The sequence below is a fragment of the Ranitomeya variabilis genome, chromosome 3 (genome assembly GCF_051348905.1).
Source record: "Ranitomeya variabilis isolate aRanVar5 chromosome 3, aRanVar5.hap1, whole genome shotgun sequence".
Lineage (NCBI taxonomy): Eukaryota > Metazoa > Chordata > Amphibia > Anura > Dendrobatidae > Ranitomeya > Ranitomeya variabilis.
Window position 1 is genome coordinate 657,435,786 of NC_135234.1, and position 25,773 is coordinate 657,461,558.

Consider the following 25,773-nt stretch of genomic DNA (forward strand, 5'->3'; position numbering starts at 1 on the left):
TGGACACAGTACTCCATGTGCGGTCTAACTAGGGATTTGTACAGAGGCAGTATAATGCTCTCATCATGTGTATCCAGACCTCTTTTAATGCACCCCATGATCCTGTTTGCCTTGGCAGCTGCTGCCTGGCACTGGCTGCTCCAGGTAAGTTTATCATTAACTAGGATCCCCAAGTCCTTCTCCCTGTCAGATTTACCCAGTGGTTTCCCGTTCAGTGTGTAATGGTGATATTGATTCCTTCTTCCCATGTGTATAACCTTACATTTATCATTGTTAAACCTCATCTGCCACCTTTCAGCCCAAGTTTCCAACTTATCCAGATCCATCTGTAGCAGAATACTATCTTCTCTTGTATTAACTGCTTTACATAGTTTTGTATCATCTGCAAATATCAATATTTTACTGTGTAAACCTTCTACCAGATCATTAATGAATATGTTGAAGAGAACAGGTCCCAATACCGACCCCTGCGGTACCCCACTGGTCACAGCGACCCAGTTAGAGACTATACCATTTATAACCACCCTCTGCTTTCTATCACTAAGCCAGTTACTAACCCATTTACACACATTTTCCCCCAGACCAAGCATTCTCATTTTGTGTACCAACCTCTTGTGCGGCACGGTATCAAACGCTTTGGAAAAATCGAGATATACCACGTCCAATGACTCACCGTGGTCTAGCCTATAGCTTACCTCTTCATAAAAACTGATTAGATTGGTTTGACATGAGCGATTTCTCATAAACCCATGCTGATATGGAGTTAAACAGTTATTCTCATTGAGATAATCCAAAATAACATCCTTCAGAAACCCTTCAAATATTTTATCAACAGTAGAGGTTAGACTTACTGGCCTATAATTTCCAGGTTCACTTTTAGAGCCCTTTTTGAATATTGGCACCACATTTGCTATGCGCCAGTCCTGCGGAACAGACCCCGTCGCTATAGAGTCCCTAAAAATAAGAAATAATGGTTTATCTATTACATTACTTAGTTCTCTTAGTACTCGTGGGTGTATGCCATCCGGACCCGGAGATTTATCTATTTTAATCTTATTTAGCCGGTTTCGCACCTCTTCTTGGGTTAGATTGGTGACCCTTAATATAGGGTTTTCATTGTTTCTTGGGATTTCACCTAGCATTTCATTTTCCACCGTGAATACCGTGGAGAAGAAGGTGTTTAATATGTTAGCCTTTTCCTCATCATCTACAACCATTCTTTCCTCACTATTTTTTAAGGGGCCTACATTTTCAGTTTTTATTCTTTTACTATTGATATAGTTGAAGAACAGTTTGGGATTAGTTTTACTCTCCTTAGCAATGTGCTTCTCTGTTTCCTTTTTGGCAGCTTTAATTAGTTTTTTAGATAAAGTATTTTTCTCCCTATAGTTTTTTAGAGCTTCAATGGTGCCATCCTGCTTTAGTAGTGCAAATGCTTTCTTTTTACTGTTAATTGCCTATCTTACTTCTTTGTTTAGCCACATTGGGTTTTTCCTATTTCTAGTGCTTTTATTCCCACAAGGTATAAACCGCTTACAGTGCCTATTTAGGATGTTCTTAAACATTTTCCATTTATTATCTGTATTCTTATTTCTGAGGATATTGTCCCAGTCTACCAGATTAAGGGCATCTCTAAGCTGGTCAAACTTTGCCTTCCTAAAGTTCAGTGTTTTTGTGACTCCCTGACAAGTCCCCCTAGTGAAAGACAGGTGAAACTGTACAATATTGTGGTCGCTATTTCCTAGATGCCCGACCACCTGCAGATTTGTTATTCTGTCAGGTCTATTAGATAGTATTAGGTCTAAAAGTGCTGCTCCTCTGGTTGGATTCTGCACCAATTGTGAAAGATAATTTTTCTTGGTTATTAGCAGAAACCTGTTGCCTTTATGGGTTTCACAGGTTTCTGTTTCCCAGTTAATATCCGGGTAGTTAAAGTCCCCCATAACCAGGACCTCATTATGGGTTGCAGCTTCATTGAAACGTCAAACGGCGCTCCTTCCCTTCCGAGCTCTCCCATACGCCCAAACAGTGGTTTACCTCCACATATGGGGTATCAGCGTACTCAGGACAAATTGTAAAACAAAGTTTGGGGTCCAATTTCTTCTCTTACCCTTGGGAAAATAAAAAATTGGGGGCGAAAAGATCATTTTTGTGAAAAAATGATTTTTTATTATTACGGCTCTGCATTATAAACTTCTGTGAATCACTTAATGGGTCAAAGTGCTCACCACACATCTAGGTAAGTTCCGTAGGGGGGGTCGACTTTCCAAAATGGTGTCACTTGTGGGGGGTTTCAATGTTTAGGCACATCAGGGGCTCTCCAAACGCAACATGGCGTCCCATCTCAATTCCAGTCAATTTTGCATTGAAAAGTCAAATGGCGCTCCTTCGCTTCCGAGCTCTACCATGCGCCCAAACAGTGGTTTACCTCCTCATATGTGGTATCGTCGTACTCAGGACAAATTGTACAACAACTTTTGGGGTTCATTTTCTCCTGTTACCCTTGGTAAAATAAAACAAATTGGAGCTGAAGTAAATTTTCTGTGAAAAAAAGTTAAATGTTCATTTTTATTTAAACATTTCAAAAATTCCTGTGAAACACCTGAAGGGTTAATAAACTTCTTGAATGTGGTTTTGAGCACCTTGAGGGGTGCAGTTTTTAGAATGGTGTCACACTTGGTTATTTCCTATCATATAGACCCCTCAAAATGACTTCAAATGAGATGTGGTCCCTAAAAAAAAAAAATGGTGTTGTAAAAATGAGAAATTGCTGGTCAACTTTTAACCCTTATAACTCCCTAACAAAACAAAAATGTTGGTTCCAAAATTGTGCTGATGTAAAGTAGACATGTGGGAAATGTTACTTATTAAGTATTTTGTGTGACATATCTCTGTGATTTTATTGCATAAAAATTCAAAGTTGGAAAATTGCGAAATTTTCTAAATTTTCCATTTTTTTCACAAATAAACGCAGGTAATATCAAAGAAATTTTATCACTATCATGAAGTACAATATGTCACGAGAAAACAAAGTCAGAATCACCGGGATCCGTTGAAGCGTTCCAGAGTTATAACCTCATAAAGGGACAGTGGTCAGAATTGTAAAAATTGGCCCAGTCATTAACGTGCAAACCACCCTTGGGGGTAAAGGGGTTAAATTAATACTTTGTTGCGCCACCTTTTGCTGCGATTACAGCTGCAAGTCGCTTGGGGTATGTCTATCAGTTTTGTACATCGAGAGACTGAAATTCTTGCCCATTCTTCCTTGGCAAACAGCTTGAGCTCAGTAAGGTTTGATGGAGATCGTTTGTGAACAGCAGTTTTCAGCTAGTTCCACAGATTCTCGATTGGATTCAGGTCTGGACTTTGACTTGGCCATTCTAACACCTGGATACGTTTATTTGTGAACCATTCCATTGTAGATTTTGCTTTATGTTGGGATCATTGTCTTGTTGGAAGACAAATCTCTGTCCCAGTCTCAGGTCTCTTGCAGACTCCAACAGGTTTTCTTCAAGAATGGTCCTGTATTTGACTCCATCCATCTTCCCATCAATTTTAACCATCTTCCCTGTCCCTGCTGAAAAAAAGCAGGCTCAAACCATGATGCTGCCACCACGTTTGACAGTGGGGATGGTGTGTTCAGGGTGATGAGCTGTGTTGCCTTTACGCCAAACATATTGTTTGGCATTGTTGCCAAAAAGTTTGATTTTGGTTTCATCTGACCAGAGCACCTTCTTCCACGTTTGGTATGTCTCCCAGGTGGATTGTTGCAAACTTTAAACACTTTTTATGGGTATCTTTGAGAAATGGCTTTCTTCTTGCCACTCTTCCATAAAGGCCAGATTTGTGCAGTGTACGACTGATTGTTGTCCTATGGACAGACTGTCCCATCTCAGCTGTAGATCTCTGCAGTTCATCCAGTGATCATGAGCCTCTTTTAAGATGAAAGTTTAGAGGGACGGCCGGGTCTTGGTAGATTTGCAGGGGCATGATACTCCTTCCATTTCAATATGATAGCTTGCACAGTGCTCCTTGGGATGTTTAAAGTTTTGGAAATCATTTTGTATCCAAATCCGGCTTTAAACTTCACAACAGTATCACGGACCTGCCTGTTCTGTTCCTTGATCTTCATGCGGTCTGTGCTTCAAACAGAACCCTGAGACTATCACAGAGCAGGTGCATTTATACGGAGACTTGAATACACACAGGTGGATTATATTTATCATCATTAGGCATTTAGGACAACATTGGATCATTCAGAAATCCACAATGAACTTCTGGAGTGAGTTTGCTGCACTGAAAGTAAAGGGGCCGAATAATATTGCACGTCCCACTTTTCAGTTTTTGAATTTCCACAAAAATTTAAAATAACCAATAAATTTTGTTCAACTTCAAAATTGTGTTGCACTTGTTGTTGATTCTTCATCAAAAATGTACATTTGGTATCTTTTTTTTGAAGCATGATATGTGCGTAAAGGTTGAAAAGTTCCAGGGAGCCGAAAACTTTCACAAGGCACTGTATGTCCTCAATCGACATTTCTAACCTCTCCACCCAGGATGTTGCCACGGCTCGGGTGGAGTGAGCCTTTAAGCCCTTCGGAACTGCAGTGCTACTCGCTGTGTATGCCAAATTACCTCCCTAATCCACCCGGCTAAGGTACTTTTTGAGACTCTAAACCCTTTCCTAACCCCCTGAAAGGACACAAATAAGGAGTTTTCCCTACTTCTACCTCAATAGGTTCAAATGGGGCCTCGGTCAATGCTGTCAGCACTAGGTTCAAGTCCCATGGTACCAAGCTCTGCTTAAGGATTGGTCTAGATTTAGCCGCTGCTCTCATAAACCTGGATACCCAGTAATTGCTTGTAAGATCCCAATTATACAGGGCTGCTAATGCAGACACTTGGACTTTAAGAGTGCTCCGCCCCTGAGACTGACAGGAACTTTCTCCAGGTTCTGGCGTAAATCCTAGTCGTGGATGCTTTCCTACTTTTTAGTAAAGCATCTATCCAGCCCCAAGAAAAACCCTTCTACCTCAACAGTGCCCTCTTAAACTCCATGCCGTCAGATGTAGGCTGGACATTTGTGGATGGAAGATCGGACCCTGTAAGAGATCTGGGAGCTCCGGGAGAACCCATGGGTCGGTGACAGACATCTTTCTTAGCCAGGAAAACCATGGTCTTCTAGGCCAGAATGAAACCATCAGAATTATAGATGCCCTGTCTTCCCGTATCTTCCATAGAACTAATGGAATCAAGGCTATCGGGGGGGAAGGCATATGCAAGCCTGAAGTCACATGGGATCAGGAGGGCATCCTCAGCATATGGATCTTCTCTGGGGTTTAAAGAACAAAACCGCCGCACCTTCCTGTTCCCCCTGTTGGCAAACAGATCTATGTCTGGGGACCCCGCATCTGCACAATCTGGTCGAAGATAGTCTGGTTCAACGCCCATTCCCCCTGCCTGAGCTCGCAGCGGCTTAAAGTCGGCTGACATTCTCTTTTCCTTTTATGTGCAGGGATGTTAATGACGGGAGTTTTGGCCATCTGAAAAATACCACCAGTCACCTCCATCAAAGATCCAGATCGTGTTCCCCCCAGGTGGTTGATATAGGCCACAGTTACCTGATTGAATGAGAACACTCTGACATGCCGACCCTGCAGGGATATAAGGAGCTCTCTTAGCGCCCGCTTCACGGCTAACAGCTCCTTCAGATTAGATGACGCCTCCTGCTCCAAAGGTGACCAAACCTCCCCCATATGCTCCCCCCAACCCCTGGGGCTAGCATCTATAGTAATAATTCGGGAGATATGGTTTACCCAGGGAACCCCTTTAGAAAGATTTGACCCTTGTAACCAACGTAGGGAGTTTATGGTAGAGGGGGACAAAATTTCCTCTCGAGGCCTCCTTTCAGCTGACGCGGATTATGTAACAAACTCCCACTGCAGGGCCCTAGTATGAAATTGGGCCCAGCATACAGCCGGATTGCAGGAAGTAAGTGAGCCTAGGAGTGACATTGCCCCAAGGGACATGGATGCATTATTTATAGCTCTCTGCACCAGACACCGATTGCCAACTACCTTTGACTGTGCTAGACGATACTCCTGCACCCCAGGACAAGACCAACAAAACTCCTGCACCCTCAGGGGCTGCAACCGTGACTTTTTGAAATTAATAATCCACCACAATTTTTCTAAAACCGATATTACCACCTCCAATTGAGTCTTGCAGTACTGGAGTGAGTGGCCGATGATTAGAAAGTCGTCCAGATAGGGGAGCACCAGTATGTCCTGCTCATGGAGATGTGCCATCACTACTTTAGTAAATACCTGAGGAGCAATGGCGAGGCCGAACGGAAGGGCTCTAAACTGAAAATGATTTATCACACCTCCCAGGGACACTGCCACTCTAAGATACTGCTGGAATGCCGCATGTATCGGAATGTGATAGTAGGCGTCTTTGAGATCTAATACTACCATGAAGCAATCCTTAAAGAGCAGTTTATTGCTGACCTCACTGACTTCATCTTAAAGGATTGGATTAATAAGAATTTATTCAGACCCCTCAGGTTAATAATGGTCTGAAAGGAACAGTCTGGTTTCTTAATCAGGAAGAGGGGGGAAAAGAACCCTTTAGCTCTTTCTGACACAGCAACGTCTATCAGGACTGGTTTCTGCCATAGTTCCAGGACCTCAGACTTCAAAGCCTGTTGTTCTGCTGGTGAAGAACGAATGGGAGTCAATTTAAAGCTGTCATGAGGCACTTTCAGGAACTCAAACTTAAGACCTGTGCTGATAACACCCTGTATCCACGCACTGTCTGAAATTTTTGACCAGGCAGAAAGCCGAGAGCCTTCCCCCCCACCTGGGCCGGCAGTCATTGGGGCGGTCTCCTGCGATCTCGGGAGGAGCCGAACATATAGCCTCTACCTTTCTTTTTGCTGTCCCATCTAGCTCTAGATGATCTCCTATGGCTGGACCACCTTCTACTGGAGTCACGCCCGTATGAAAGACCCGCTAGGCTAGGGAATCTTTTCTTGCTGTCCCCTGCCCTCTCCAAGAGTTCATCCAATACTGGCCTAAACAGATGTCCTCCTTCACAAGGGATATTGCACAACTTAGACCTGGCCTGAATATCCCAAGCCAGCATTTTAGCCATAGGGCCCTGCATGCAGCACCTTCTTAAATAGCAGTGGCAACTCCCCCTCTTCGGTACTGCCCCTGGTCTAAGCCAGCAGGATCTCCAGATGGTCTGCCCAGTGCCCCCATGCAGGCTGCCCCCCCCCCCCAACAGTTCGTGGGCCTGGGGTCGCGATCTTCAATGTCCTTCCAAAGGTATGTCTGAAGAGGTTCGCCTGTCAGGGACAGGAAACCAACTGATGTGAGAGAGGTGCCGCCCTTTTATGTCTGAAGGTTTCCTGTCCCTGAAGGGCAGACCCCCTCTCTCGTGGTGCTGTCATGGGAGACCCAATAAAATTATGTTTCCAAAATTGTGCTGATGTAAAGTTTCTTAAGAGGTCCCACAGTGGCTGGAAGTAAACTGTATTTACTTTTTAAAGGATAAAAAAAATGGGATTTGTGTTATCCCAGTATTTTGTGCACAGATAACGTACTAGAGGTCAGAGACTGGAATTACACAGCAAAAATCAGTTGTCATATCCTAAAATTATTGAAAAATCTGTTACATAGTTAGCAATATTTTGACAAGACTCCTAATGCAGTGAATCAATCTTCTCACAGGTGACTTCTGTCCTATCACCTTAATATTCTTACTCGAATAGTCTACACACTTCTACCTAGGCGGCATTTACACATCCATTGATGGATAGACTCTCCAGACCAAAATTTGACAGCCTTATACACAATTAAAAAAAAAAAAAAAAAATAGAAATACTGTGTAAAATATAAGAAAACAAGAATGTAATGATTTGGAAATCCTTTAGCCATATTTCATTTACAACAGAACATATTTAAAAATGTCCAAATCATTTAGCAGTTGATAGCAACATTTTTTTAGCATCCCCTCTTTTTACAACAGTCTGGAAATGTATGGGAAATGAGGAGATAGATTGCCGGAGTTTTGGATTAGGAATGATGTCCATTCTTGTCTAACGTAGGATTCTGCACAGTCCAGGGTCGTTTGCCAAATTTTTCTTTTCATAATGTGTGAAATGTTTTTTTATTTGTGAAAGGTCTGGACTGCAGGTGGACAAATTCATCACCCACACTCTTCTGTGAATCCATGCTGTGATGCAGTATGTTGGTTAGTATGGTCTTTGTGAAATGCACAAGACTTTCCCTGATAACGCCTTTTAAGATGTGTACGTTGCCCGTGACATATGCACTAATAACACCTCATATCACAGATGCAGGGTTTTGTACTGTGCACAGATTATAAGCCGGATGGTCCCTCACCTCTCGACTCCGTAGGACATGGGGTCCTTGGTTTCCATAAAGAATTTCACATTTCGATTCCTCAGACTATAGAAGTTCCCCATTTCGCCTCAGTTCATTGTAAATGAGCTTTGATCCAAAAAAGACGGCAGTGTTTCTGGATTGGGTTGATATATGGCTTCTTTGCATGATTTAACTTACATTAGTGGATTGCACAGTGAACTGTGTTCACACAAAATTAATCATGGCCTGCACTCAGACCATGACAAAATTGAGTGAACACCACCTTAGCTTGGTTTCACACAGCACAATCTATGTCTGGAGAAGGTCCAAAATATATTTTAAGTATCAAAAGGTAGAAGATTGATTCACTGTATTTTGCAAGACAAGTCTTTCCAAACTATTGTTAAAGAGTATCATATCTTTATCCTTTATTTATATTTTAGTGCTCTAAATTACAAGAAGATCTGTGGGGGTCCAGGTCCCAGGAGCCTCCTTCACAAGAGGTGTGCAGCTCCTGGACTCATGTGATCACATAGGAGGGTAAGGAATCAAAGCATAGGCTACATAGCCTTCACCTTCTATTAAATCTTTGATCTACTGTGTACATGATCCGGTCACCTGAGCTGCACATCTATTACCGGAGAAAAGTGCATCCACTTTAGAACTGAGGTCTAAGGGGTAAGGTTTCTCCTTGTGGAGAGTGACATACCAGCTCTGTCAAGGTAAGGAGGCTTATTCGCCCTGCAATGCTCCCCACTTTAGAAGATATTTTGCAATAGTCACAAGGCTACTCATAGGGGGGAGTTTAAAGGGAACCTGTCACCAATTTTGACTGATCTTCAATTAAGGCCACCACCTTTCAGGCCTGATATATACAGCATTATAGAATGCTGTATACAAGCCCTGAACCTGGCCTGCAAAAAAATACCTTTTTTTATATTCTCCTACAGAGCGGTCCAGTCTGAAGGGTGTCACTGGTCTTGGACCAGCGCCTTCCTTCTTCCAATGCCATCCTCATTCTTGTGAATGACGCGTCCCTACGTCATCCACGCAATCTCCCCAGAATCGCGCTCCTGCCTATGCACACTTCTCTGCCCTGACTAGGGAAGAGTAAAGTACTGCAGTGTGTAGGCGCCCGGAAAGGTCAAAGAGCCCAGAAGCTTGAACACTGTAGTACTTTATGCTGCCTTAGTCACAGAGAAGTACGCATAGGCAGGAGAGTGATGCCGGGGAGACTATGGATGACATAGGGACGCGTCATCCACACGAAGCAAGAAGGAGGGCGGCATCGCAAGAAGACGGGAGGCGCCAGACCAAGAACATTGACAACCCTCAGACCGACCGCACCGCAGGTCAGTATAATAAGTTTTTTCCTGTTTTGCAGGTGGGGGCTTATATACAGCATTATAGAATACTGTATATATCAGGCCTGAAAGGTGGTGGTCTTATCTCATGATGATCTCTGGTGACAGGTTTGCTTTAGGAGGCTTTTCCCTGGGTTACTTAGCCCTAGCTGTGATGCCCCTCACAGAATTTAAAAAATAAAAATAAAAAAAAGTGGGAGAGGTATAAAAATTATTTTTTTTGCCGTGTGTTACCCATACTGAGATTAAAGAATGTGACATGGGTATATTAGATTTCAAAGTTACTTCCACACAACTGCATTTTAAAAGGTCCATAGTAGAGCTCCAAAAACTCCAGGTATAGCACATAATGGATCATCATGACGCTTTTTGGTTCACATTTAGGCACACAATACAAGATAGGGCATAAAAATAGAGATTTTATTACATGCTCTGTTAGAGGGATTACATATTTTAACATTTCACCATTCAATCCGCCTTGTAGAACCTTAAATACAGCAATGTGCTGAAAAACCATCCAACAGCTGCTCGACCGAAAAAGAAAACCTAATACTTATTGTAGACCCTCGTTTTAAGAAGGTTATATCCCAAACGCACATCCTCACACCATAGAAAGACACACAGGAATGTCCATTATTCTTTCCTTTGCTTTTTTTTAAAAATTATTTAGATAAAAACACGGATGACCGATGCGACAGTGGTTCAGCCATGTTACATGATGTAAAATTTAGTAGGAGTGTTTCCCCTGAGGTCTACTTTGTAACAGTCTTACAGATTCTTGTAGATCACTCACTACCCGAGAGGCAGCATGAAACAAAAGGTCTGAAGATGATCGCTACATATCTCAAATTCAAAAACGAGAGTTATAAAGAGTAAAAAATAGCTCTTTATCTATAGGCTTTTAAAATATCCATATTTAAAAACAGCCAAAAAAAGGCACTGCATGGTTTTCCATTCATTACTTATCTGGAAAAGTCCCTGCTCAGTGACCAAATACTGGCATAATGAGGCCATGGCCATCTTACAGCTGGGTAGTGCCAATGGAATTATAAATAAGGACTTGAATGTTTCTCATACCCTTGCTATAATAAGGCATTGCCTTTGTAGTGTATGGTCAGTAACAGGTTTCACTTACCAAGCACCACTCTCCACGGGCTCAAATACAATGATTATCAAGCCATCAATAGAGACCAAACAGTAAAGCTATTGAGACCAATGTCATCCCCCACCCACCATGGCAGCAGATGGACAAACATCTTTGATTCAAGTCAGTTATTACAAAAAAACTATTACATATAATCTCAGAGTGGCTAAAAAACATCAAGCAATAAAAAGTCCTTTGGCTTTGATATTTTTTTTGTTCCGTCTATGGGTTTTGGGTTAAACCGCGATATGTCGTTACCGGTGATAAGTAGCTGAACGTTTACCTTCTACCCATCATCTGCACAGCGTTTCTGCCATACATGTCTCAGCAATAACAATACCCTGTACGTCACTGGCATTTACATTAAGCAGGGGTATGCACTCAGCACCTGGATAGTAAAGCTTCCATCTTGAACAAATACCGTATAGATGCGTTTCCAGAGAGAGGAGTTGGAATAATGTTTTGTGATGGAATCATACCAAAGAAGCAGGTTTCCAAAAAGTAGTATGTATTGGAAAGGGCACCAAATGCCAGCGACTGCCAACCGTTACCAAGGCAAGTGCATCCAGCTAAATATGCATATAAAAGACATTGGCATGTAGAGTATTAAGGAATCAGTGAAAGACTTGATATATCCCATTTAAGCAGCCCGATCCCTAATTGTGTCAAATTATTTAACTTACTCTAAAAAGTACCTGTGTGTGCCCCTTCAGTTATCAGCATGTTGACATTGCACCCTCTCCGTTCATGATGCAGCCTGACATTAAAACTGATATGAAAGCTAAAACAGTAGTGGAGAACCGAAACCCATAGGTACACGGTACCGTCATTAAAAGAGGACACCGTCTTCTACTAGTGCACCAAAAGTTATGGCAATAGATCCCTGCGTTCATTGCAAACATGCCGCTCGGCATGCAAGCCATTAGGAGTGTAAGCCACAGCTAGATTTGCTTGTTACGGGCAGCTGAATTTTCCCGGAAATTCATATGTGACTTATGAATATCTGTTTTTGTTCCTCTTCCTCTGAGGCCAAAGGCACAGCGAGTGAGAAATTTGAAAAGACAAAAATAAAAGAATATTTAAAGATATAAAAAGTCCCCTGAAAAAAACAAAACAAAACAAAGTCAAGTCAAAGAGTCTTAAGGTGCCCTCAGCTGTCCGAGACTTGCATAAATGTCCTCAGAGTAACTGAGCTCCTCAAAGATTGGGATGAGGCTTAAAAGTTCTGTGTCTCCCATGTCATCAAACCAGGACTGCACGGGAACCTGCAATCAGAAGACTTGTAGTTAATATTCCATGAAGGTGGGACAAGTGATAATGCATTAATATAGTGGGAACATTTAATTAAAAAGATATCTGTCCGCACAAAAGGATTGTTCAAGCCAAGTACAATCGTCCGCCGATGCACCCTTGGCGTGGCCGAGAATTTCAGTTGACGTTCCCACCTTTTTATTTTCCATTCATTGACGGCTCCGACTTTACAGGAGGCATAGAATCAAAGCATTTCCACCATCATATGAAGCTTGTGAAGTCAGAAGTGTTCATAAAGGAAGAAGGGGCGACAGATTAACAACAAGTAGGTGGGAAGGTGTACCGAATTGCTCAGCCACGCCAGGGTGCACCGAGCCCCTGTGCTTGGTTTCAATAGCCATTTTGTGCTCACAGATTCTTTTTTGTATTTTAAGGTTAAAAAATACAGAAATTATATTTAAAAAGATTATATATAATCATCAAGGACCTCTTTGAGGTCCTTGCTGATGGAAAGAGACTGCAAGCAAGTCAATTCCCCTTACAGTTTCTGATACATGAGAATGAGATTAGATTCTGTATCATGCTTCTACCATACAAGTTGCACATCGGAGGTCAAGAATGGCCTTTATCACCTATTGCCATGTGCGTCTATTAGGAATATCTTGTTATTATGACCCATTCAACTTGTGTTTTATGCCAAATTAAAAAGTACATATATACAGATGGCGATAAACCTGACTATATTCCACATAGTACACAAACAAAAGAAAACAGAAGCACTCTGTACCCTAAGATGGATGCAAACATTGCATACATGAAATTTAGACTACATTACTGCTATATAGAATATAGTTAAAAAAGCAAGTTGGCTCAAAGTATGTTATAAATGGATTCCTGTTTTAAGTATGTGCTATACAGCAGTCTAAATTTCAAACATGCAATGTCTGCAGCTGGCCAGCATTTGGCTATATTCCCACATCTGAAACAAGGGATATGTGGCCAAGAGCATGATTGGCAGAGCACAATTTATGGATGCAAATTCCTTGTAGTAATATTAAAAAAATAAATAAATTAAATAAATATATATTCTAATATAATATAATATATATATTAGATGGTGGCCCGATTCGAACGCATCGGGTATTCTAGAATATCTAGGTATGTATATATATAGCAGCCACATAGTATATAGCAGAGGTGTCAAACTGCATTCCTTGAGGGCCGCCAACAGGTCATGTTTTCAGGATTTCTTTGTATTGCACAGGTGATAATTTAATCACCTGCACAGAATGATTCCAGCACCTTGTGGAATGCTAAGGAAATCCTGAAAACATGACCTGTTGGCGGCCCTCGAGGAATGCAGTTTGACACCTCTGGTATATAGCACAGGCCACGTAGTATATAGGAGCCATGTAGTATATAGCAGACAAATAGTACGTGGCCTGTGCTATATACTATGTGGCTGCTATATACATACATACATACATACATACATATTGTAAAATACCCGATGCGTTAATACAGGCCACGCAATATATAACAGTGGCCACGCAGTATATAACACAGCCCATGTACTATATAACACAGCCACGCAGTACAAACACAGCCCACACAGTATACAGTAGTGTGGGCACCATATCCCTGTTTAAAAAAATAATTAAAATAAAAAATAGTTATATACTCACCTGCCGGGATCCAGCGAAGCTCTCGAGATGTGCGCGCGGCTGCCGCCATCTTCCGTTCCCAGGATGCATTGCGAAATTACCCACATGACTTAGCGGTCTCGCGAGACCGCCAAGTCTTCTGGGTAATTTCGCAATGCATCTCTGGGAACGGAAGATGGCGGCAGCCGCGTGCGGCTCGGCGGACTACGGAGGGTGAGAATAGCAGGTTTGTTTGTTTTTTTTTAAATTATTTTTAACATTACATATTTCTACTATTGATGCTGCATAGGCAGCATCAATAGTAAAAAGTTGGGGACACACAGGGTTAATAGCAGTGATAACGGAGTGCGTTACCCGCAGCATAACGTGGTCCGTTACCGCTGGCATTAACCCTGTATTAGTGGTGACTGGAGGGGAGTAGGGAGGGACTAATCGGACTGTGCCCGTCGCTGATTGATCGAGGCAGCCATGACAGGCAGCTGGCGAGACCAATCAGCGACGCGGGATTTCCGTTACGGAAGTTGCGGACAGAAAGACGGAATTACCCCTTAAACAATTATAGTCACGTAACACAGACAGCCACGTAGTATATAGCACAGCTACGTAGTATATAGGAGTCACGTATTATATAGCAGCCACGCAGAAAATAACACAGCCCAAGTACTATATAGCAGTGTGGGCACCATATCCCTGTTTAAAAAGCATTGCGCGCATCGGTGGACAACGGAAGGTGAGAATAGCACGATTATTATTATTTTTTTTAACATTAGATCTTTTTACTATTGATGCTGCATAGGCAGCATCAATAGTAAAAAGTTGGTCACACAGGGTTAATAGCAGCGTTAACGGAGTGCGTTACACCGCGGCATAACACACTCTGTTAATGCTTCTATTAACCCTGTGTGAGCACTGACTGGAGGGGAGTATGGAGCGGGCACTGACTGGACGGAAGTAGGGAGGGGCGAATTCGCAGCTGGACTGTGCCTGTCGCTGCCGGCCGCGACCAATCAGCGACGCGGGATTTCAGTTACAGACAGGCGGAAGTACCCCTTAGATGAAATATTATATTACCGTATATACTCGAGTATACGCCGACCCGAGTATAAGCCGACCCCCCTAATTTTGCCACAAAAAAATGGGAAAACTTATTGACTCGAGTATAAGCCTAGGGTGGAAAATGCAGCAGCTACCGGTGAATTTCAAAAATAAATGCTCCATACCGTTCATTATGGCCCCATAGCTGTGCCATATAGTGCTCTGCACCGTTCATTATTGCCCCATAGCTGTACCATATAGTGCTCTGCACCGTTCATTATTGCCCCATAGCTGTGCCATATAGTGCTCTGCACCGTTCATTATTGCCCCATAGCTGTGCCATATAGTGCTCTGCACCGTTCATTATTGCCCCATAGCTGTGCCATATAGTGCTCTGCACCGTTCATTATTGCCCCATAGCTGTGCCATATAGTGCTCTGCACCGTTCATAATTGCCCTATAGCTGTGCCATATAGTGCTCTGCACCGTTCATTATTGCCCCATAGCTGTGCCATATAGTGCTCTGCACCGTTTATTATTGCCCCATAGCTGTGCCATATAGTGCTCTGCACCTGCACAGTCAGTGCGGAGAGAGAGGGAAGACAGAGCGGCGCCCGACGTGTGGAACGTGGACAGGTAAATATGCGATACTTACCTGCTCCCGGCGTCCCGCTCCTTCCCCCGGACAGCTGGTCTTCGGTGCCGCAGCCTCTTCCTCTGTCAGCGGTCACCGTTACCGCTGATTAGAGAAATGAATAGGCGGCTGAATTTGGGCTGAAAATCTCGGCTTATACTCGAGTATATACGGTATATAATATGTGTGTGTGTGTGTGTGTGTGTGTGTGTGTGTGTGTGTGTGTGTGTGTGTGTGTGTGTGTGTGTGTGTGTGTGTGTGTGTGTGTGTGTGTGTGTGTGTGTGTGTGTATATATATATATATATATATATATATATATATATATATATATATATATATATATATATATATATACACACACACACACACATATATACATATACACAGATATACACACACACACACACACATACACTAGATGGTGGCCCGATTCTAACGCATCGGGTATTCTAGAATATGTATGTATGTATATAGCAGCCGGTATATAGCACAGGCCACGTAGTATATAGGAGCCATGTAGTATATAGTAGACAAATACTACGTGGCCTGTGCTATATACTATGTGGCTGCTATATACATACATACATACATATTCTAGAATACCCGATGCGTTAATACAGCCCAAACAGTATATAACACAGCCCACGTAGTATATAGCAGCCACGCAGTATATAGCACAGGCGACGTAGTGACGTAGTATATAACACAGCCCACGCAGTATAACGCAGCCCACGCAGTATAACGCAGCCCACGCAGTATAACGCAGCCCACGCAGTATACAGCAGCTATGTAGTATCTAACATTGCCCACATAGTATATAGCACAGCCCACGCAGTATCTAGCAGCCATGTAGTATATAACACAGCCATCATAGAATTTAGCAGTGTGGGCACCATATCCCTGTAAAAAAAAAAAAAAATAATTAAAATAAAAAAATAGTTATATACTCACCTGCAGGGATCCAGCGAAGTCCTGGCAATGCGCGCGCGGCTGCCGCCATCTTCCGTTCCCAGGATGCATTGCGAAATTACCCAGAAGACTTAGCGGTCCCGTGAGACCGCTAAGTCTTCTGGGTAATTTCGCAATGCATCTCTGGGAACGGAAGATGGTGGCGGGCGCGAGCTTATCGTCCGACGACGGAAGGGGAGAATAGCCGTTTTTTTGTTTTTTTATTATTTTTAACATTACATCTTTTTACTATTGATGCCGCATAGGCAGCATCAATAGTAAAAAGTTGGGGACACACAGGGTTAATAGCAGCGGTAACAGAGTGCATTACCCGCGCCATAACGCGGTCCGTTACCGCTGGTATTAACCCTGTGTTTGCGGTGACTGGAGGGGAGCATGCGGGCGCCGGGCACTGACTGCAGGGGAGTAGGGAGGGACTAATCGGACTGTGCCCGTCGCTGATTGGTAGCGGCAGCTATGACAGGCAGCTGGCGAGACCAATCAGCGACGCGGGATTTCCGTGACGGAAGTTGCAGACAGAAAGACAGAAGTACCCCTTAGACAATTATATTACAGATATATATAATTTCTTTTCTTTTTTTTTTTAGGTTTATAGGTTGTGGATTTCCATAAACTGAGAAAGTGGAGCAATAAAAAAAAAAAAAGTTAAAATATATAACCTGTTGGGATAATTGGCATTTTCAGGCAAACATGTAATACAGCAGCATTCATGCTGTAAAAAGAACTTTTTATCACTGTGCTCAAAAGCAGCTTCAGACATCTGCTATTGTTACTGGTTCCCTAGCAACTTGTCCGTATTACCTCGCAATCCAATCTGTCAGCAATATTATTGTGTGGTATTATTTAAAAAAAAGAGAGAGCTTGGAAAATAACAGAATGGCGACCTGTAGCTTCAGAAGTGGAAAACTACGATACCCGCAGAACTGCAGGCAGCCGGCTATACCTTCTCATGCTGAAGGTTACATGATATATGTACTCAGTACTGAGCAGAACTTATGTATACACAGGGCCGTATTTGGCCTTCATGCTGCCCTAGGCACTTTTCGTGGTTGCGCCCCTTACGGACGTCACACACTGAGTCTGTGCACACGACATCTATTTAAGGCAGATGCACTCTGTAAAATGCTTTAAAAAGCGCTCACAAACACTAAAAGAATGAACGCCTGCACTTGCTGTACACAGGTTCAGTCTTTTGAGCGCTTTTTTAACACCTTCAGCTTTTCAAAGTCATCTATGGGAATATGCCCCCCAATCCCAATTCTAAAGTGTCAGCCACCCCCAAATCGCCAGCCTGCATAGCACCAGTCTCCAGGTGCTGGCTGGCAAATTTTAGCCTTGGGGGCAAGCACAGCAGTGGCCCATGAGTAGCGGCCCATCGTTAAAAAGGTTGTCCGATCTTAAGCTTCAAGTCTAAAGTCACTATGTGTGAATTCTCACATCATGTGCACTGTGCGCTGTGAGGATTCTCTAGTGGTGGTGGTGGTGGTGGTGGTGGGATCAGGCAGTTATATGATGCAGGGACAGAACCACCACCAGTACTGTAGATGAATGCAGTGATACAACCACCATCAGTAGATGAATGCAGCAATACAACCACCATCAGTAGATGAATGCAGCAATACAACCACCATCAGTAGATGAATGCAGGGTCAGAACCACCATCAGTAGATGAATGCAGGGTCAGAACCACCACCAGTAGTGTAGATGAATGCAGGGTCAGAACCACCATCAGTAGATGAATGCAGCGATACAACCACCATCAGTAGATGAATGCAGGGTCAGAACCACCATCAGTACTGTAGATGAATGCAGGGTCAGAACCACCATCAGTAGATGAATGCAGCGATACAACCACCATCAGTAGATGAATGCAGGGTCAGAGCCACCATCAGTACTGTAGATGAATGCAGGGTCACAACCATCATCAGTAGATTAATGCAGCGATACAACCACCATCAGTAGATGAATGCAGCACCAGAACCACCATCAGTAGATTAATGCAGTGATACAACCACCATCAGTAGATTAATGCAGCGATACAACCACCATCAGTAGATGAATGCAGCGATAAAACCACCATCAGTAGATGAATGCAGCGATAAAACCACCATCAGTAGATGAATTAAGGGTCAGAACCACCATCAGTAGATGAATGCAGGGTCAGAACCACCATCAGTAGAAGAATGCAGGGTCAGAACCACCATCAGTAGATGAATGAAGGGTCAGAACCACCATCAGTAGATGAATGCAGGGTCATAACCACCATCAGTAGATGAATGCAGCACCATGCTTATTATGGTGGTCAATTTCAGTGTTAGATCAGCCCCATGATACACTTGTATGACATGAACATGTACCTCCCAGTATGTCCTTAACTATGGTAAGGAGATACTGGGAGTTGTTGTTACCTTCATCATCAGACTGTGGACCATACAGGAACCTCACCTACTTATGAGATGTACTAAGCCCATTGGGGCTAAACTTTTTGGGTGTTGGCCAGTGATCCGCAGCCCCTGTCCTCACAGGGCATGATTTTGTATTTTTGTGTGTTTTTTAAATGTTTTTAATATTTTTGTGTGGTTTACATAGTCTAATAAATTTTGATATATTTTTTATGGTGATCCCTGCATGAATGCATGATGGTCACATGTCTGCTCCGTCTAAAGTGCTGCCGGCTTTTGAACGTAGGTGATTCCTCATGTGTTGATTGAACAGTGCGGAATCACTGAGTCCAATATATTGTACGGGTGACATTTATCTGGCGGAGACGGAGCGTCGCCACAAAATAAATAGACATGCTGCAGTCCGTAAAAGACAAGCCGCACATGTGTCTCCGCAGGAAAGCCGGAGGCGTCATTGCATGCATAGTGGAGACGGGATTTCATGAAATCCCATCCACTATGCTGTAACTTCTGGACGCAGTGGGTGTACATAGCGTCCAACACGCAGTGGGTACTAAATGTGGGAACGTACCCACACACTCTCATACACACCGGCACTCAGGAGCGGAGCTGCAGTGTCGGGTATTGACGTGTGAGACTTGTCCGAGTTGCTCGCATATAGACACACACACAATGCTATGCGGCTGCCCTCGTGGACTACTAACACCATAGCCCATTCCCTATACACAGCAAATGACAGATCTCTAATCTTGAGCAGCTCAGCTTCTGCTCCTCATTGGAGCGCTGCTCACCATTCTTCACCCAGGCCGCTGCGTCCCTGCCTCTTCTGCCCTGCTCCACGTTGTCAGCAGCAGCAGAGTGATGAGGTCGCAGCATGATGACCTCATCACTCTGCTGCACGCTAGGCCACGGCACGGGAACAACCGTGATGCTCTGCTCTGTGCCGGATATCATGCAGTCAAATGTATTTGCGTCTCAAAGAGGCGAATACATGTGGATGCATCATGCAAGATCAGGAAGGAGTCTGCCAGCCAGGCTGCAAATTAAGTTTTGGCATCCGCAATCAAAAGTACAGTGCCGATCCTCAGGCGGCCCTGAACAACTGCCTGCCACCCGGCCCAGCCTGCCACTGCCAGCCTCCCCTGTTCCCCAGTATAAAACAGCTCCAGCCTCCCCAGTATATAGCAGCTCCAGCCTCCCCTGTTCCCCAGTATATAGCAGCTCCAGTCTCCCGTTCCCCAGTATATAGCAGCTCCAGCCTCCCCTGTTCCCCAGTATATAGCAGCTCCAGCCTCCCCTGTTCCCCAGTATATAGCAACTCCAGCCTTCCCTGTTCCCCAGTATATAGCAGCACCAGCCTCCCCTGTTCACCATTATATAGCTGCTCCAGACTCCCCCGTCACCAGTATATAGCTGCTCCAGACTCCCCCGTTCACCAGTATATAGCTGCTCCACTCTCCCGTCACCAGTATATAGCTGCTCCAGACTCCCCCGTCACCAGTATATAGCTGCTCCAGACTCCCCAGTCACCAGTACATAGCTGCTCCAGACTCCCCAGTCACCAGTACATAGCTGCTCCAGACTCCCCCGTCACCAGTACATAGCTGCTCCAGACTCTTCCATCACCAGTACATAGCTGCTCCAGACTCCCCCGTCACCAGTATATAGCTGCTCCAGACTCCCCCGTCACCAGTACATAGCTGCTCCAGACTCCCCCGTCACCAGTACATAGCTGCTCCAGACTCTCCCCTGTCACCAAACTCCCCCCCCCCACCCCCATCTTCAGCTCTATGAGCAGTGAAGTTTATCAATGCAGTTTGGAACTTTTGAACTGAAGACTCAACTTTGGGCTGTGTTAGTAATGTGATCCTTCCTTATTTAGCATTGGTGATGCAGCAGATAAATAGAAGCAACGTAGTAACTTCGGTTACTATACCTTTAAGAAGCTTCAAGTTTGTGCACACAATGCCGTGGATAGCTGTAATCTGAGAAGGGGGGAGCGATATGATAAGGTGAAAGCACCGCATGTACAGAGCCACGGACGCTCTGGCTGGTAGCGTCCCTGGAAACCAGGGAAATCCAAGATGGACGGCGGCTACTGGAATGAGTGTGACCTCACAAGGTACGGAGGCCTGGAAATACCAAAAATTCAACCCATTTCATGGGTTGTCTGGCGAAGGGAGGGAGGGAAGGGGAGGTTAAAAAAGTTCTTCTTTGTCTTGGTGCCGCCCCCTGCAGCCTCCCGCCCCTAGGCACGTGCACTCCAGTGCCTAGTGGCAAATACGGCCCTGTGTATACATGCATACATACATATTAGTGCTCAGCATAAATGAGTATAGCCCCTTAGAAAAGATTTTAAGCAGTACCTCACTTAATATAAGAATAATTTCCAAAATTTTGACAAGACTGAGTCTCATAGAACATTTTTAACCCATAACATGAAAGTAAGGTTAATCATAACAATCATTATAAAATCTTCAGTTGTACTCAAATTAGTTGATTTAAAAATGAATACACCCCACATCAAATAACCAGTACATTAGTATTTTGTATGATCCCCAAGGACAGCACCCAGTCTTCTGGAATGGAATGAGCATGTTGTCAACATATTGCAACATCTTTCGTTTTCCATTTTTTTAAGAACGACCTATTTTAGAGCCTGGATGCTGGATGGAGAGTGATGATCAACTTGTCTTTTGAGAATTCCCCATAGGTGTTCAGATCAGGATACACTTGGCCACTGAATCCCTTTCACCCTGTTTTAGATCAGTGTTATTTTGGAAAAGTGCACGTCTACCAAGGGCACAGAGTGATGGAGAATCCTCTTTCAGTATAGAGCAGTACATCTGTGAATTCAAGACATCAATGAAATGTAGCTCTCCAACACCAGCAACACTAATGCAGCCCCCCCACTGCCACCATGTTTCACTTTACAGTTTTCTAAATTGATTTTTCCAAATGCCTGGTGCCTACAGTGAAACATGGTGGGGGCAGTGTCCTTATGTTGGGCTAAAGGACTACTGCTGGTGTACGGTAGCTACTTTTCATTGATGGTGTCAGGAATTCACAGATGTACTTTTCCTAAATTGAAAGAGAAGATTCTCCATCACTCCATGCCCTTAGTAGACGTGTACTTTTCTTACATGACAATGATCCAAAACACACATCTGTGGAATTTCTGAAGAACAGAGTGAAAGAGATTCAGTGGCCTAATGTCTTCTGATCTGAACCCAAAGGAACACCTATGGGGAATTCTGAAGAGACAAGTTGAGCATCACTTTCCATCCAGTATCCAGTGTCTAGAAGAGGTCTTTCTTGAAGAATGGAAAAAGATGTTGTCTTTAAAAATTATGGAGGTCATTCAAAACACTAGATGTAGTAGGCTTTTTTTTATATCTGGAATGTATTCATTTTTGCATCAACTAATTTGAGTAAATATGAAGATTTTGTAATGAAAACTATTTTATTAACCTTACTTTCATGGTAAAGGTTCTAGGAAGCCAGGCTTCTCAAAATGATGGAAATTGTTCTAGTGCTCCGTGAGACACTGAATCAAATCTTACTTTTTCAAAGGAGGTATACTCATTTATGTTATACACTGTATACACACACGAACACAGATACATGAACATTTATGTAAAGTATAAAATATTAGAAAAATATTTAGCAACAAATGTGATGCAAGGCATTTATAGGATCCAAGAATAATGCGTCTTCCAAGATAATCACGTTGGCTTTACGACTTACAGCATTTTCTGGATGGAAGATGTAAGATGCAGGAGAGTTGTCTAAAATGATAGTCTTCTTCAGGTCTCTCCCCAGACGGCTCAAGTCTTTGACGTAGCAACCCTGGTGGAATACACAAGCTTCCCTGAAAAGACGGGATCGGAAGACTCCCTCCTTATCCAAAAGATCAGTCACTGGATCAGCATACTGGGAATAAAGAATAAGTCAATCTTGATAATGAACGTTACGAATCACCAAACAAATGAAAATGTTTTTAAGCGACATTTGGGGAAATCTAATCGTATATGGCACTTCTCATAAGAACCTGGCTAGAATTTTGCATAATCTTGGACTTCAAATTAAATGTGGGTGGGAGAGGAGGAAAGGGAAATGTTAGGAGTACATTTTAGTACTTTGTGGAACAATAATGATGAACCAAGCAAGGTACAACAGAAAAAAGGAATATCTGCATTAAAAGGGAAAAATCTCAGTGGCCATCAGGACAGATGTTTGTTAGAAATATTTTATTCTAGCAGTCGGTTGAAGTGCTGCTTGTCTGTGCAGATATGTAGAGGCTTCTCATTACCTTGGCAAGACTAGCAGTAAAAAGTACACATTCATAGAGCTCTCCCATTCTTTCCAGAAACTCATCCACATAAGGCCTCTTTAGAACATACACCTAAGGAGGAAGAAATGGATACAATAGATTTTTTTCTTCTTCTTTTTACACATACGAAGTAACAACTAGTTGAATAAAGTATAACGTTTGTTACACAGCTGTAATATGCCTAGTCACATGTATTTGTTGATGTGGCACCGTACCCTACACACCACCAGTAACCAACTCCAGGGCCCCACTTTTCAACTACATGCAAATGTGACATTAGCCTCAAATATAAATTTATATAACAAAGAACTGGGTAGATTGTTAAAATTAATAAGATGCCGCCTTTGTCTGTACATAATGATTCAAGTATATAGTGCCAAATACTGCTCATATAAGAGGGTGGTGGATGACTATTGCACAGGGGCCCACCAGAGGATTCTCGCTCAACCGGTGATCCAGTAATATTACATTGCATATGTGTACTTACCGTTACTTCTTTCATTATTTTTAAGCATCACAAACTCGTACATTTTTTGTAATGGACTTCATTACCTTATTTTGCTTCCTTCTCTCTGGAACACTATACTACAGTGCTGCTTCAATGTCAGTTAGTGTTACTTTAGAAGCCCCTTCCAAATTCTGCTCATCAAAAATCCATGCACTAGATTCAGTCTATGTATGGAAATTTCCCGTCTGAGGGTCTTTGTTACCTACCCATACTCAGACAGGGGAACTCCTGCACTCTGTTCCAATATAGGGTACAGATCTTGCTGAGCAGCAATTAAAATCAGCTTCTAAAGGAGCATAAACTGGCATTGAAGCGGCACTGCAGCATGTTTGAGAGAGATGGAAGTAAAATAAAGCAATTTAGTATACGAAAGTTCATTATTGTGCAATAACCAGCGGTTAATTGAAATTTATGTTTGTTTTTTGTTTTGTTTTTTAAAGTTAAGTGCTGTATAGTCTACCCCTAACAATTCCTATGTTGACTGTATGATGCGCCGTACTCCAAAATTGTAAAATATGATCACCCTACCATACAATTAGAAATTACAAAATTGAGCCAACTGTGGTTGTAAAAGAGTAATAAGTAATAATTTTACACAAATTAAACCGTTAAAACAAGCCCTTCTTCAGATGTAACATTACACTCTGTCTTAGGCGGGATATCAGCTGCTTCCTGAAACAAGTAATCAAGAGTAGGCCGCGCTGTGAGGAAACAGCCTATCCTGGATTACTTGAATCGGGCTGCAGCCATGACAGTCTGAGGACTTCACTTGCTCTTCTGAAAACTGATAAAAACATTAAAATGCTTTAATTAAAAAAAAAAAACCAGACGTTTGCCCGCTCACCTGATGAGTGGTCCCCTCAATCTCTACGGGAACGATAAAATCTGCATTGCTAATTGGCTACAAGAAGAAAAAAATAATAATTTAAATGCAAAATAAAGGACATCCTCTAATTTTGATCATTATCAGTGGACACTACCAGTGCATTACTTTGAAAAGGGCAGGAACCATTTAAATTTGCAGTTTTCAAACAGGTCGTACCTTGAAAGAGCTATGAACCAGCGTTTCATCTAGGTCTATCACCATGCATATTTTTCCATTATCTTTTGGTGCTACCTCAGGGAGTAAAGAGGTACCTGGAATCTGAGAAAAAAAAAAATATTTTAACTCACCAGGGCAATAATAATTTGAAAAAAAAATTAAAACGTTTTTTGCAAGATACATAGAACAGCAGCACAATCTGACACCAATCATCTATGGTAAATAATAAGGAGGGGACATAGGAACTATAAAAGTCTAATTGTGCCAACAGGTCTTTGCTCCTGCCCCACCTGCAGAAACATGCATAAAAAAAATTGCCAGAAATTGCTTTTTTATATAGGATATAATAAGTAATAAATATATAATAAATAGGATATAAGAAAAAAAAATTGTACTTTGTATTTTATAATTTCTAAATGTATTCATTGTACACATTTTTCTTTAAAGTGAACCGGCCATCAGGATTTTGCTAAGTAAACTACAGACAGTGTTAGGTTGGCGCTGTTATAGTGATTAAAGTGATAACATGGGTGATGAAATCCGTCTTGTGGTTGTTTAATCTGTATTTGCAGTTTTCAGTTCATGAGATTTTGGTGCTCCGAGGTGGCCCTCTTTAAATTTCCTGCAGAAATTTTTTTTTTTCCTCCAACATGGTGTTGCTGCCATTTTGTTGGAGGGGAAAAAAAAATTGGCTGCAGCAAAATGGCGCCAACAGTGGCACTTGCACAGTAGCATCTATCAGCAAGGGATAGGTGCTACTGCACATGCGCTGCCATTTTGCTGTAGTTATTTAAATAGGAGGCAGATCACTGAAGGATCAGTGACCGGTCATTTAAGTATGAATATGAGAACAGCAGCACAAAACTCCGCCAACAGCCCCGCCCCAAAGCACCACAATCTCATTAACACAAAACTGCAAATACAGATTCAACAACAACCACAAGACGGATTTCATCAATCAAGGTATCATTTTAATCAGTATAACGGTGCCGACCTGACAGTGCCTGAAGTTTACTTAGCAAAATCTTGATGA

The 25,773-nt window shown here is 42.7% G+C and overlaps 1 protein-coding gene across 1 annotated transcript in view; it reads right to left on the reverse strand.

The window, feature by feature from the left end:
- Positions 1–10,156: 10,156 nt before the first annotated feature.
- Positions 10,157–25,773, reverse strand: part of CTDSP2 (CTD small phosphatase 2) — a 59,790-nt gene continuing 44,173 nt past the window's right edge. Inside the window, exons 4-8 of the mRNA XM_077297814.1 lie at positions 24,741–24,842; positions 24,543–24,599; positions 23,170–23,262; positions 22,605–22,790; positions 10,157–12,166 (exon numbers count right to left, since the gene is read on the reverse strand). Coding sequence (XP_077153929.1) covers positions 12,041–12,166; positions 22,605–22,790; positions 23,170–23,262; positions 24,543–24,599; positions 24,741–24,842 — 564 coding nt within the window. The 3' untranslated portion in view covers positions 10,157–12,040. The remainder of the gene's footprint in view (positions 12,167–22,604; positions 22,791–23,169; positions 23,263–24,542; positions 24,600–24,740; positions 24,843–25,773) is intronic.